Below are 11,729 nucleotides of genomic sequence, written 5' to 3'. Positions count from 1 at the left end.
CGTCTCCTTTGCTTCCGATCTTCTACCTCCCTTTCACATCGACACCAGTACCATCAGCCCACAAGGAGCTCTCTCGCAATCCTCGAAGAAACCGCAAGAATGGTATTCGTGCCACCTACCGCGCATACAGCGCCATCCCGTAGACCCTACCCCTTCAACGAGGCATCCACCAGCGACGAGCGCAAAACCGGCCGATGGTCCTCAAAACTCCGCTTCTGGTGCCGTCGCCGCTGCAGCAAAGAACCGAAATCTTACGTCGACAACGCCGAAGGTGTCAGAAGCCCAGGAGGCATCACATACGTCGACGGTCGCACAGCCAAAATCGTCGAGATCCCATCCCATCTCTCCCGGTACATCCGTTGCAGGTACTTCCCGCAAGCCACGGAATGGTTCAGGACGAGTGAGGATGACCGGAATGATCATCCTGGATTGGAGTCTCCAATCTCGCATTCCGAGTTTGTGGCCAGGTCGCTGGAGCGACATCAGATGGAGCAGACTGCAGGGAGCGGGAGACCCGCTGGTTCTCACAGAGGACAAACACACGACAACCGCAGCGGCAAACCCCAACGATGGCCCCGTACGACACGTGCTATGGGGTTTGGAAGGAAGGACTCGAAGGCGCCGCGAGCTGTCGCAAGACAACCGGAATTCCCGGCATCATTCTCCGAGTTCATGAACGGGCCGCATCAACCACCGCATACGGTCCACCGTCCAGATATGCGCAGATTCACGGCTTCGCAGCTGGCGGCTTTGGATCTCAACACTGCGACCGGACCGCAGCGGCAGGCGGAGGTGGTGTATACTGCTGGGCTCGGGAGAACGCGCTCGATTGCGCAAGGGAGTGTGTCTACGTCGGAAGAAGCGCCCATTTACGCTTCCTTTGTCAGGGGTCCGCAACGACAACCCCACGTGATGCAGCCGATGGGGTTCGGGAGGATGCGGTCGAGCGCGTACAGTAGCGCTAGTGAGCAGACACGAGCGTCGGAACACGCTACGTTCGTCCCAGGACCGCAACAGCAACCTCAACTTATTCATTCAGCTGGAAAAGCGCGAGCGCGCTCAGTCGCACCAAGCATCATCAGCTCCAACCGCGCCTCAACGATCGCAAGCAGCGACATCTTAAGATCCTATGTTCGCGGCCACGAGGACGGCATGAGAGTCGCTGAACGCGAGGCTGTGGACTCGCGCATGCCTTCGCGCAGTGCGTACAGGGGTGGTGGGAGCAGACGGCGCTCGGGGGATTCTCGACGGTGGTGTGGTGTGTGGGATATGGAGGATTTTAGTGATGAGAGGCTGTATGAGGATCGGATGGTGGAGAGGAGGGGGTTTAAGAAGGGGTGGGATCAGGCGATGGAGAAGGTGGCGGTCGTGGAGAAGGGGGAGGTGTGTGTGTGTAGTTGTGGGAGGTGTTCGAGGTAACTATGGGGCTGTGAGACTGCGGAGGGCAAGACTAGAAAGGCTCGTTGTGAGATAATCAATGTTCTATCATATGTCCCAGCGAAATGGTAATTATCGCCTTCAACTATCGCCTTCAACCCTAGAGTCAACCCATCCCAACCATAGGTCGGCGCTGTGCCCATCAATACCACGAAGAATAAATCTGGTGTTTACTTCAAAAATCACCATGGTAAACAGGTACCAACAGCAGGCTCAATGGTAGCCGGTGGTTTCATTGGGAAGACGATCTCATCGCAACGTATTTTGAGCCGATGACTTTGAATACACACCCAGTGCCACTCATCTCTTCCGAAAATTGGGTCAAGTATTTCTACCGCCATGCTGGAGGCAAACCTTGATCCAGGAAGGTAGTCCTCATGACGGTGCCTTGCCTCAAACCGATCTCCTTCCACAGCTCAGGATTATGCCACCGCTCCTGATCATTGCAACCATTCCTTTGTGAGTGCTTGCGTTGCCGAAGGGCTAGGACTTTCGAGTCGTTAAGTGTATCTTCTGCTTTCTGACGGTGCGTGATGCCAAAGCGCAGCTTCTCCAGACGCGCCATTAAGGTAGCGTTGGCAGTGCAATTGTGCTTCAGACACTGATAGGGCAGGTTGATCCCGGGCGGGAACGCACTCTCGTCGTGATCGGTGTCTTGATCTTTTACTAGCTCGCGAAGGGCCTCGTTGATGATGTTCCGTGCAACCTTCGCCTTCCCGGCTGCGTTGGCAGCATCTTCTCCTGGTGGTGGAGTGTCGCCGTCGTTTCATGTGACCGAATCTAACTCACAAGCCAGGGGGAAAGTGGAGAGAATAGGGAGGATGATCCAGTCGAGGCGGTATGTGCCGTGCGTCGCCATCACGTCCTGGGCACTTTCGCAGAATTGCAGTACGAGGTCCATGATCCTAGAGAGATGTTGGTTAGAGTCTGCCTTGAGATTGCGCTATGTCGGAGAAAGCTCACGCATGGTTGAGTCCACAGGGGTTGCCATTGCATGGATTCCTCGCTGCCAGATGGATGAACTGTGTGTAGCGTATTCTTTGGATCATGGCATCGGCGAGCATTGTCATCAGCGAGATATCTGCTGACTGGCTTTCACCTGTGTTCTCGTCGACGAGCTCTTGGAAGTACGCTTGTTGAATAGCAGCCCACGTGTGTTCCCGGAACTGATTGTGGAACTCCGCATATTTGTGGTCTTTTTTGCTGTAGGGTACGTTGAACCGATATACAGCTCGTAGAAGGGCTGCAGCTTCGTACTGGACGAGGGCCAATGTCATTTGGGTAAACCCGGGCTCTGCCAGGGGCGTCGGAAAGTCCCATGAACCATCATCAGCATTGACGGGTAGCTGGGTGTCGGCAGAACCTGGTGGGATCGTACTGCCGTAACCGCTATTGCTGACGCAGAAGGTGTCGAGGAGCACCAAATAGTGCCACAGGCGACGTCGGAGCTCGACGTCCCACAGAGAAACACATTCGGAGCCCTCGCCATCTCTGTGAAGTCCCATGCGCTGCGCAGCGTGCACCGCTGTAGCGACAAGGTGACTCGTGCGGACTATGCGGCCCGTAAAGGCGAAGTAGCTCTCTAGGAGTAATAGTAAAGGATTGATACGCCACGGGGGTTGACTTACAGTGAACAGCAGGAGCGTTTGCATTGTGCTGGTCGTGCAGGTAGCATGGATTTCGAGTTTGTTCAGGCCTTGCGATACTTCAGCTCTGTATTGCTCAAGCAGGATCTTTCTCGGAGCCCCAAGCTCGTCCTCACAAGCTTTGTCGGTGAGACTTAGCACGGCGAGGTGGAATATAGCGTAATGCTGGACATCCCAGTCCTTGTCCACTGGGTGATTCCAGATTCCCTTTAGAACCTTGGGCATATGAAGAATCCTGACGAAGCGGTCGACATTGGAACAGTATGCTCACACTAGCATATCAGCCCGAGCCGGAGACAGTGGTTTGCGCAATGGCTGTTGCGAATAAATTGGTGGATCTACAGGCTTCGGGAACGTCGCCTTGTCGTGATGGAGTCTGAGATTCGTTGAAGACTTCCATAGGAGACTCGTCAGCGGGAGCAGGAAACAAAAGAAGAGGCACATGCATTATCATCTCGCCAATTGCAGAACGACTTTGTCAAAAGTCGGGATTCCTTTCCATTCGACCAAAGATTTCCCCGATACGCCGCCTTGATATCGCAGAAAGTGTTACCGTTTGAGTTCTCGATCTCTTTCAGTACCTTGTCCACTTGGAAGACGCAGGGTGTCGGCAAGCGGAAGCTCATTGATGGATCATCTTGAGAAGGACCCCAAGAGGTTTCTGCCATTGCTGATGATGATCTTCTAATGAATGTGTAAGAGTAGAGGCAACCGAAAGTTAAGCAGGGAGAACAAGCAGCATGAATGGATCTGAAATGCCTAAGTAGACCTACCAATGCTTCGAACGCCAGTCACACACCCGTCACGTGTGTTACCAACACGTCACTCATCGCTCCCCACTCAGCGACGTAATGTGCTGTACGATGTCGCTGTTCGCAAGATGGGAAGAAAGTGGTGGTTGTCACGGCAGTCTGGCAATCCGAGGTTGGCTCCGTGTCCGGGTCACACGGTGCGCTCGATATGCACAGACCCGCTGTCACGAGACTTGACGCTGGTGATCAAGTCGTACGTTCCGCAATCGTTGGTAACGCGAGACGTCCTTGTGGCTCGTGGGTCTGTTATCGAGTCCGCCTAAGCACCAAGTCCGAATAGCTTGCCTTGAGGCGATCCGGACGCAGTACAAAAAGAAGCTGAATTGACGTAAGCTGAACAAGGAATACTCCTTCGGCCATACAGTGCACAGCATCACCGCAGCACACAGTGCCATTCCATCAGACCAGAACGCCGCGCTAAGCCATGCTGTCAATCGAAGCAATCATCTCTCCCGTCACACGTTCTTCACTCTTCCATCCTGACTCTCTTATCACCGCCACCCTCAGGCACAAACAAGATGCCATCGTCGGCGCCGGTGAAGGCGTCTTCGTCGTCCGCCACGTCTCGACTCCGCTTGAGGCCTTTCATCTTGCGGGTCTGTAAAGCAGATAGATCCTGCTTGCCGACGTGGATCCGTCCGACCTTGTCGCCGATGATGTCTGTCTCAATATTCTTCTTCGTCTTGGCCTGAAGCAGGACACCGTTAGTATTTCTGCAGAAACATAGCGCAAAAGGAGATGAAAGGCAAAACGCACTTCTTGCGACTTCGGCTTCTTCATCGCCTCCTTCCACATCTCCGGATCCGCCTCCTGCACCCTTCCCACCCTGAAATCAGCCCTTGGGCCCATCTCTTCCACATCCACCTTCGGCAAAGTCGAGTTTGGCGCCCTCTTCGTCCTCAGAAGGTAGCACCGTAAGTGAATCATCGGCTTCACATTTTCCTGCTCCTCCTCGTCCACTGAAAAGTGCATCATGTACTGCAATCCCTCGACATCCACATTAGACACATCCTCGCCCTTGAACATATCCGTGAAAATGCTCTTCGCAAGCGTGTACGCATTCGCGGTGGGCGATTCGAATGCCGAGCCAGAGAACGAAAGTAGAGGCTTCAGGCCTACCCTCGCCGTGCCGTTCTTGAATTGTGACATCGTCCGCATTGTGTCTTCCTGTACAAGTAATTCTAGAATATCTAGCACCTTGTAGCCAAAGAACCGTACCAGTGTCAGACAGTGCGGCCTCTTCTTCGAGGTGGAAGAGTAGACCACGAGACTGGCATCGTTCTTCTCGGAGAAGAACTCGAGACTGCTCGCATCTTCAAAGGGGTGGATTGAGTTCTTCTTGTTGAACTTGAGGGAGAGTGGCTTCTTGAGCGAGCATAGGTCGGTCGTCAAGAGGTTGGTGATCTCTGAGGTCGAGGTATAGCGGAGGAAAAGAGTTTGTCGTGCGTTCTCATTCTGCTGTGGCGCCTTGTTGTCGAGGAAGCGTTTCGTCCGCGCGTTCTTGGGCTTGATCTCTCGTATTGGTAGCATGTTGGCGGTCGTGGTATCCTGCGTGGTGAATGCGGTGGAAGAGCTTGCTTGAGCGAGGACCTTTTTGCTAAATTTCCCAAAGAGGAAGCTGTAGGACTTGTCTGCCAAGACAAATAAGAGAAGCCGACTTCGGCATGTCGTCATGTGATTACAATTCATGTGTAAAAAGTTCGAGACTCTCATCCGCGCCGTAAACTACAACTTACACCTCATCGACATCGCAAAAGTCATAATCAAACCGCGCGACCGACAATATCCTCAATTATGGCAGGCCAACCTTGCGCCGTTACGCCCATCCCGACCGAAGACGCCTTCAACGAGCACATCTCCTCCCTCCCGTCCTCATCTCTTGCAGTCATCTACTTCCATGCACCCTGGGCCGAGCCATGCAAACAGATGAGCACCATCCTCTCGACACTCGCCTCCACCTACTCGCAGACCTCGCCACCTTCGATATCATTCATAAGCCTGGACGCAGAGGAAGTGAGCGATATCAGCGAGCAATACGACGTCTCGCAGGTGCCCTTAGTGGTGCTGCAGAAGGATGGCAAGGTGGTGGAGAGTGTTACCGGCACGGATGCGGGCAGGGTGAGGAGCGCAGTGGAGAAGCACGTTGCGACCGAGGGAGCAGGGAAGGCGAATAAGGCAGGTCTACCACCGGCGCAGACAGTCACCAAGCCGCCACCTTCACAGAGTGCAGCGGATTCAGCGGTGCATACGAACGGCGACACACCTTCAACAACAGAGCAACAATCGGAGGAGGATCTGGACGAGCGGCTGGGCACACTTGTCAAGGCCGCGCCAGTCATGCTGTTCATGAAGGGCACACCGTCAGCGCCACAGTGTGGATTCAGCAGACAGACCGTGGCTCTACTCAGAGAGAAGGGTGTACGATATGGATTCTTCAATATCCTGGCGGATGACGATGTGAGGCAGGGATTGAAGGCTTTCTCGGACTGGCCTACGTTCCCGCAGGTCTATGTGGGTGGAGAGCTCGTTGGTGGCCTCGATATCGTAAGTCATGCAAACTTGGAAAGATGTACAGGAGCTATTTACTAACACGATGGGAACAGTTGAAAGAAGAGTTCGAGAACGACGCTGAGTTCTTGAAGGACTATTCAGTACATGCGCAGAAGGCATAGTGCAACCGATTGTCTTGCTTCCAGCGACTGCCAGCACTGTATGCATGCTATGATTAAAGTAATAAATCTTATGATACCACATGAGCCGCGCTCAACTCCGTGCTCCACGCCTGACGCTTTTGTGCACATTCGCTTACAACAAGACGCAACCAACGCCGACACATGCAGTCCCGTGCCACCGCCCGCCGATACCCTTCGATTTACGGCCAGCAAGGAAACCCACAATGCCCGCCCTGCACCGTTCCCGGCTCCCATGGCAGCGGCGGAGGATTCGCCTCCTGCTCCGGCTGGAACATTACTTGCGCGTTGCTTAAACCAGCAGCCCGTTTCGATTTATCCAACTTTCCCGCCTCCAGACTCTCGACCCATCTGCCCAGCGCCTCTCTGGAAGACGGATGAATGGGTAGCTCTTCATGCCAGCGTCCATCATTGGGCTGGCGCCCTGCATGCGAAACCGTTGAGTCGCCGTCTCTGGCATCTGGGTCGGGCACTTGTAGATGCTCCTGGACTTGCGTGAGGCGTCGGACTGCTGAGCTGTCCTTCACTGTGCCACCTTCCGCGAAGAACTGGCCCCTAAGCAGTTCGTCCTGAAGTTCCGCGTTAGAGAATTTGGCAAGGAAGCTCTCGAAGTCGAAGTTATTGAGCACATCATCATCTTCGTCCTCTGCCGCAAAACAGTCGCATAGAAGCACATCGAAGCCGTCGCCGCCGTAAGGGTCTTGGTTGATCCGCCGCTGCTCGTGGTTCGTACATAGTCTGCCAGGGCGAGATGAAGAAGAATCTCTCTTCGAGTCTGCTCGATTGTCGTTGTTGGTGATTGCAAGGTTCGACATCTTCCTGATCGTATTCCGGCTTTTATGAGAGATTGATGTAACGAGCAACAGAAGGCGACTGAACAGTAACGATAGCAAGAAAACAGACAGCTGCAAAGACCTCGAGAATCATCTCACCGATACCTTAGTGAGCTCTTACACGAATATTGCTCGCCCCGCACACGTCGATCCTGCATCTTTTTAATGCAGTGCGCATCTTGCCCCAAGGGAGCGGCAATCCTCACTTGTCTGCTTTCCACGAGCGTGCGGCTACACACCTCGCTGGAAGGGTTTGCTTGAAGCAGAATCGCGACTCGCGAAATCCAAGCAAGCTTTTGGAGGAGAGTTTGACGCCGTTTGGGGAGCGGGCCGTTGAACGGGTCGTTGAAAACGTGAGCAGGAAGATATTGCCGGATTGGGGAAGTGTGGCCACGATGAGACAGTGGAGCCACACAGCATGTGTTATGTGTTCTAGAAATCTACGTTCGTGCAGTATAGCCGTGCAACGCTTGTGTTAACGGTGATACTCTGGCAGCCGCACAATCACTGTACGTTACTGATGGTCATTACTCCTGCTCCCCATCCTCATCAACCTTTCCCATACCAATGCCATCATCCTCCCCTTCGTCCTCCTCGAAAGTGCTCATCGGAACCTGATACAGACGGATCGTAGGCTTGTTCGGATCCTTGACCAGGACGAACTTGCCCTCTGTCGCCTCCGCCTTCATCACCATGTCGACGAACGTACGCACGATGGCCCATCCGTTGTTGAGGTTGAGGTTCATCTGCGACGCAAACTCGCGTGGCTTATACCCGAGCACGCCGAGGATGACGTGGTCAGATGTGTTCTTCGGCGTGGCACGAGAGATGAAGCTGTACACATTGTTAGTATTCATCCAATGATACGTGAGAAAAGCAGACTTACCCAAGCTTCATCAGATCGGCCTTCGCGAGGATGGCTTGTACGGTCCATCGCGCGAGCTTGCAGGAGTTGTTTTTCATCTCGGTAGCAACCACTGCACCCCTCTGACTAGCCAGCTTGGTGCGCCAGTCGAGCGCGCCTCCGGAGCCCTGAGCCTTGTTGTCGAACTCGTTGAGAGCTTTGATGGTGAGGAACTGGTCTTCTCCGCTGATGTTGTTCTTGACGACAGCATCCAACTCTGAGCGCACAACGAGGTGCAAGGGCTCTGCATCGGCTTCGAGAGAGAGATCGAAGCGACGGTATTTGTAGGCTTTCGAAGCTGGCGGATCGGTCTCCTGCTCGGGGTTGTAGAAGGGATGCTCATTGTTCATCTCATGCTTGCCGGTCTCGCTCTCAATCACGACTTGCGACGGGAAGACGTTGTTGATGTGCGTAGCTTCTTCCTTGAGCGCGCCGGGACTGTTAATCTGGTCTTTGTTGCCTTCGCTGATCTCGAGCGGAGCATCGGCGGCATTCTCGTTGACCGTAACCATGTCGATGGAAGAGCCGTCGCGCTTGTCAATGTAGATCTTGTTGCCTTGCTTCAAGATGACGATGTCCCAGCTGTACACGCTACGAGGAGAGCACATGAGCATGGAAAGAATGTTGTCGGTGGCAAAGATGGTAGCCTCATCTTTCTCCGCAAGTTCTTGGATGACCGGGTCTGACGAGGTGCTGACATTGTATGCCGCGCGGTCCAGCATCTGGAGCTTGCGCACAGAGGTTGCAGCCCCCGGCTGCTTGTCGAAGGAGCGGTCGTAGTAGTGCAGGAAGCCGTAGTCATCCAGATCCTCGCCTTCGCCAGTGTCCAGGTTGAGCTTGGAGAGACGGTTGAAGTCAATCTCCTCAAGCATGCGCCAGGTATCCTTTGGTTGTACGGACGCTTCTCGGTTTCGCTGTGGCTTGTCGTAATCTTTCCAGCCGAACCTCCTCCCGCCTCTGCCGCCGCGACCACCACGCGGATCGTACCCCTGCTGGCCACCTCGTCCACCAACTCGCTGGAACGTCCCTCTGCCGCCGCGCTGGTTCTGTTGTCCTCGTTGGCCCCTGCCTCTGAAGACCGCGCTGCCTCGGCCACCAAAGCCACGGCCTCGGGTCGATTGTGTGGAGCGGTCCACAAGCGAGAAGGTGTTTTCCTCGTTTTGGCCCTCGATGTTGAACACCGTCTGCAGGCCACCGGGTCCGCCAGCGCCGTAGATTTGGTCTCTATACCGTGACTGATACTGTTGCCGGCCTCCTCGTTCACGCTCCTTGCCTTCGGCAGTCCAGTCCGCCATGCGACCCAGCTTGTCGCCCTTGGAGAATGGGGCGTACGGAACGCCATTCAAGGTCGTCTCGGTGGTAGTAGGAGGACCCCATGTGTCGCCCGTCGGCAGTGTCTCGATGATCTCGAGTAGTGATGGCGCCATGATTGTGTGTGATGTTCAGCAGAAGATAGGTGGTGGTTGATGTGAAGAGTAATTTGGTGAAAGCCAAGATTTCGATGTGGGGCAGGGGCGGCCGATCCCGCTCTTGCTGACTCGCCGATCGCAACCACAACACATTTCGATCACTTGGTGTCAATCTCACCTCGACTTCACATCAACCCAAAAGATAGATTGGTCGCGCCCGATGAGCATCAGTAGGCACCCCTTACTACCCAAGCATATCGACGATGGCCGTGATGCTATATACGATCCACTGGCATGATTCAGAAGGTCGAGCTTCTGGTCCACGCTGGTGCGCCTTCAGGCCGAGAGGACGATGATCGTTACAGAGCGCAGGCAGAGGCTTATGTTCACCTTTACGACGGGACAGCCAGCGTAAATCTCATATGCATTGACGACAACTGCGCTGAGAAAAAGCTCCCGCTGGCTTTGGACGCCTTCGAGCAGGACGACAATCAGCCTGAGCATCAAGAAGCTCAGTACGATACAACTACCTTCTTGGACGAAACCCAATTGGCGTATACAGCACTTGACAGCCAGCTTTTGACTTCTTCTCTCGTCTTGCCGGAGGCTCAGCGGTCGATCTACGTTACAGCACCTGCCACAGTCGAAGAGGACCATGCCACTCGAGGAAGCTGGACCTGTGAAGGTCAAGGGCTCGCTGCGCAGTCTGCGTGGCCTGAAACCCGATCTAGAGAAGGACGGGCGGAAGCTTCCAGTCACGAACCATCTCAAAGCGGAGACAAAAGTGATCGCACAGACTCATCGTACCTGAAGTCACCGCATCTTGATCGCGCTTCGCGTGCGAAGAGAGCAAAGACCCACTACCATATGCGAAGCAATGTCAATGTCCCTGCATTTGACAATGACCGTCGCGTCGATCAGGCTGAGAACATCTCTGCGGAACGTGCATCAGCGCCTCCGCAAGCTCGCGATGTTCGATCTCAAGCATCGGCCGACGGAAATCAAAGCACATCTGAGCTGCCCACAACTTACTCTCTCACCGACGTTACTTCCGACCATTCGAAAGCTAGAGCTCTACTTTCACAGCGCTCGGCCAGCGACCCTGGACCTCGGGTTGAGCAGACGCCGTCTATCCCGCAAGGAGCCGCACAACTGTCGGATGGTAGCCATGGCTCAGCCGTACCAGCAACAGCGCCTCCGAGAGCCGTGTCAACAGCGCCACAACAAAGTGACGGGGCAGACCGCAAGTCCGCACAGCTTCGTTGTGGCGATAACTCTAAGCTTGAACACGCCCGAGGTCCAATATTCGAGACGTTTGGTCAGCCGAAGAACCTCCCGGGCCCGTTAGATGAACTTTCAACGAGCATCATCCCGCCGGCTCCGGAGCCAGCGCTCGACAACTACACGACCCATATCACCAGCGGCCTGCGACAACTCGCTGAATCAGAGGACATCACCGATTGCTTCAGGCCAGTCTTGGTGACTCGTGAGCTTCGAGCTCTAGAACGAGGCCACTGGCTTATCAAAGTGCCAGCAAACGATCCCAAGTGGACCATCGAACGGCAGCTGAAATTCTGGAAGTTCCTGGAAAGGTGGATTGGCGACGGTAGTCTTGGATGGGGCGTATGGTGCTCTCGTGAGCCCGCGATTGGCTGTTTGGGTACCATCGAGTTATACTGCTGGGGTGAGGTGGTTAAGCACATCTACCATATGCTCTATACGGCGAGCGTTGCGCAGACCAGGAAGATGGGGCTGGAATGGATTGACGGAGGTGGAGAGGTGGTCATTCGAATGAGAGGTCGCCAGCTCTGATGGTGCTGCTCTCGAGGCAGCTTACGAGGTTTGAATGACGAATGCGTAGCAAGACGTGCACCACTTTCAGTCAGACCATCAAAGCCGGCATGCTCTTTCAATGTCAGTTTTCGGGTGCTTTTCTTGGAGACAAGCTGTTACGTATTTCATCGAACTGCGGGCTGAATGTTCTGGCGAGCGGCTTCA

The 11,729-nt window shown here is 54.5% G+C and overlaps 7 protein-coding genes across 7 annotated transcripts; 3 read left to right on the top strand and 4 right to left on the bottom strand.

Annotated features, from left to right (window-relative positions):
- Window positions 1-99: 99 nt before the first annotated feature.
- LTR77_001525 (uncharacterized protein) lies at window positions 100-1,433 on the top strand (the record flags this gene model as incomplete). Its single annotated transcript, XM_064798787.1, is given in 2 exon segments — window positions 100-1,383; window positions 1,398-1,433. The coding sequence occupies 2 exon segments, from the start codon at window positions 100-102 to the stop codon at window positions 1,431-1,433; spliced, it is 1,320 nt and encodes a 439-aa protein (XP_064663114.1).
- A 335-nt stretch (window positions 1,434-1,768) lies between these two features.
- Window positions 1,769-3,308, bottom strand: LTR77_001524 (uncharacterized protein; the record flags this gene model as incomplete). The annotated part of the gene is made up of 4 exons (XM_064798786.1): window positions 1,769-2,157; window positions 2,227-2,342; window positions 2,401-3,017; window positions 3,066-3,308. 4 exons carry the CDS (start codon window positions 3,306-3,308, stop codon window positions 1,769-1,771), a joined length of 1,365 nt encoding a protein of 454 aa, XP_064663113.1.
- Window positions 3,309-4,361: 1,053 nt separating this feature from the next.
- On the bottom strand, window positions 4,362-5,425 carry RPF2 (rRNA-binding ribosome biosynthesis protein rpf2; the record flags this gene model as incomplete). The annotated part of the gene is made up of 2 exons (XM_064798785.1): window positions 4,362-4,583; window positions 4,652-5,425. 2 exons carry the CDS (start codon window positions 5,423-5,425, stop codon window positions 4,362-4,364), a joined length of 996 nt encoding a protein of 331 aa, XP_064663112.1.
- A 264-nt stretch (window positions 5,426-5,689) lies between these two features.
- Window positions 5,690-6,567, top strand: GRX3 (glutaredoxin; the record flags this gene model as incomplete). The annotated part of the gene is made up of 2 exons (XM_064798784.1): window positions 5,690-6,439; window positions 6,499-6,567. 2 exons carry the CDS (start codon window positions 5,690-5,692, stop codon window positions 6,565-6,567), a joined length of 819 nt encoding a protein of 272 aa, XP_064663111.1.
- A 200-nt stretch (window positions 6,568-6,767) lies between these two features.
- On the bottom strand, window positions 6,768-7,400 carry LTR77_001521 (uncharacterized protein; the record flags this gene model as incomplete). Its single annotated transcript, XM_064798783.1, has 1 exon — window positions 6,768-7,400. One exon carries the CDS (start codon window positions 7,398-7,400, stop codon window positions 6,768-6,770), a length of 633 nt encoding a protein of 210 aa, XP_064663110.1.
- Window positions 7,401-7,945: 545 nt separating this feature from the next.
- On the bottom strand, window positions 7,946-9,749 carry LTR77_001520 (uncharacterized protein; the record flags this gene model as incomplete). The annotated part of the gene is made up of 2 exons (XM_064798782.1): window positions 7,946-8,252; window positions 8,305-9,749. The coding sequence occupies 2 exons, from the start codon at window positions 9,747-9,749 to the stop codon at window positions 7,946-7,948; spliced, it is 1,752 nt and encodes a 583-aa protein (XP_064663109.1).
- Window positions 9,750-10,025: 276 nt separating this feature from the next.
- LTR77_001519 (uncharacterized protein) lies at window positions 10,026-11,543 on the top strand (the record flags this gene model as incomplete). Its single annotated transcript, XM_064798781.1, has 1 exon — window positions 10,026-11,543. The coding sequence occupies one exon, from the start codon at window positions 10,026-10,028 to the stop codon at window positions 11,541-11,543; it is 1,518 nt and encodes a 505-aa protein (XP_064663108.1).
- Window positions 11,544-11,729: the final 186 nt, after the last annotated feature.

This window comes from Saxophila tyrrhenica (genome assembly GCF_035928015.1).
Source record: "Saxophila tyrrhenica strain CCFEE 5935 chromosome Unknown scaffold_2, whole genome shotgun sequence".
Lineage (NCBI taxonomy): Eukaryota > Fungi > Ascomycota > Dothideomycetes > Mycosphaerellales > Extremaceae > Saxophila > Saxophila tyrrhenica.
The sequence above is the reverse complement of the archived record's forward strand: the minus strand, read 5'-3'. Positions and strand labels throughout refer to the sequence as shown.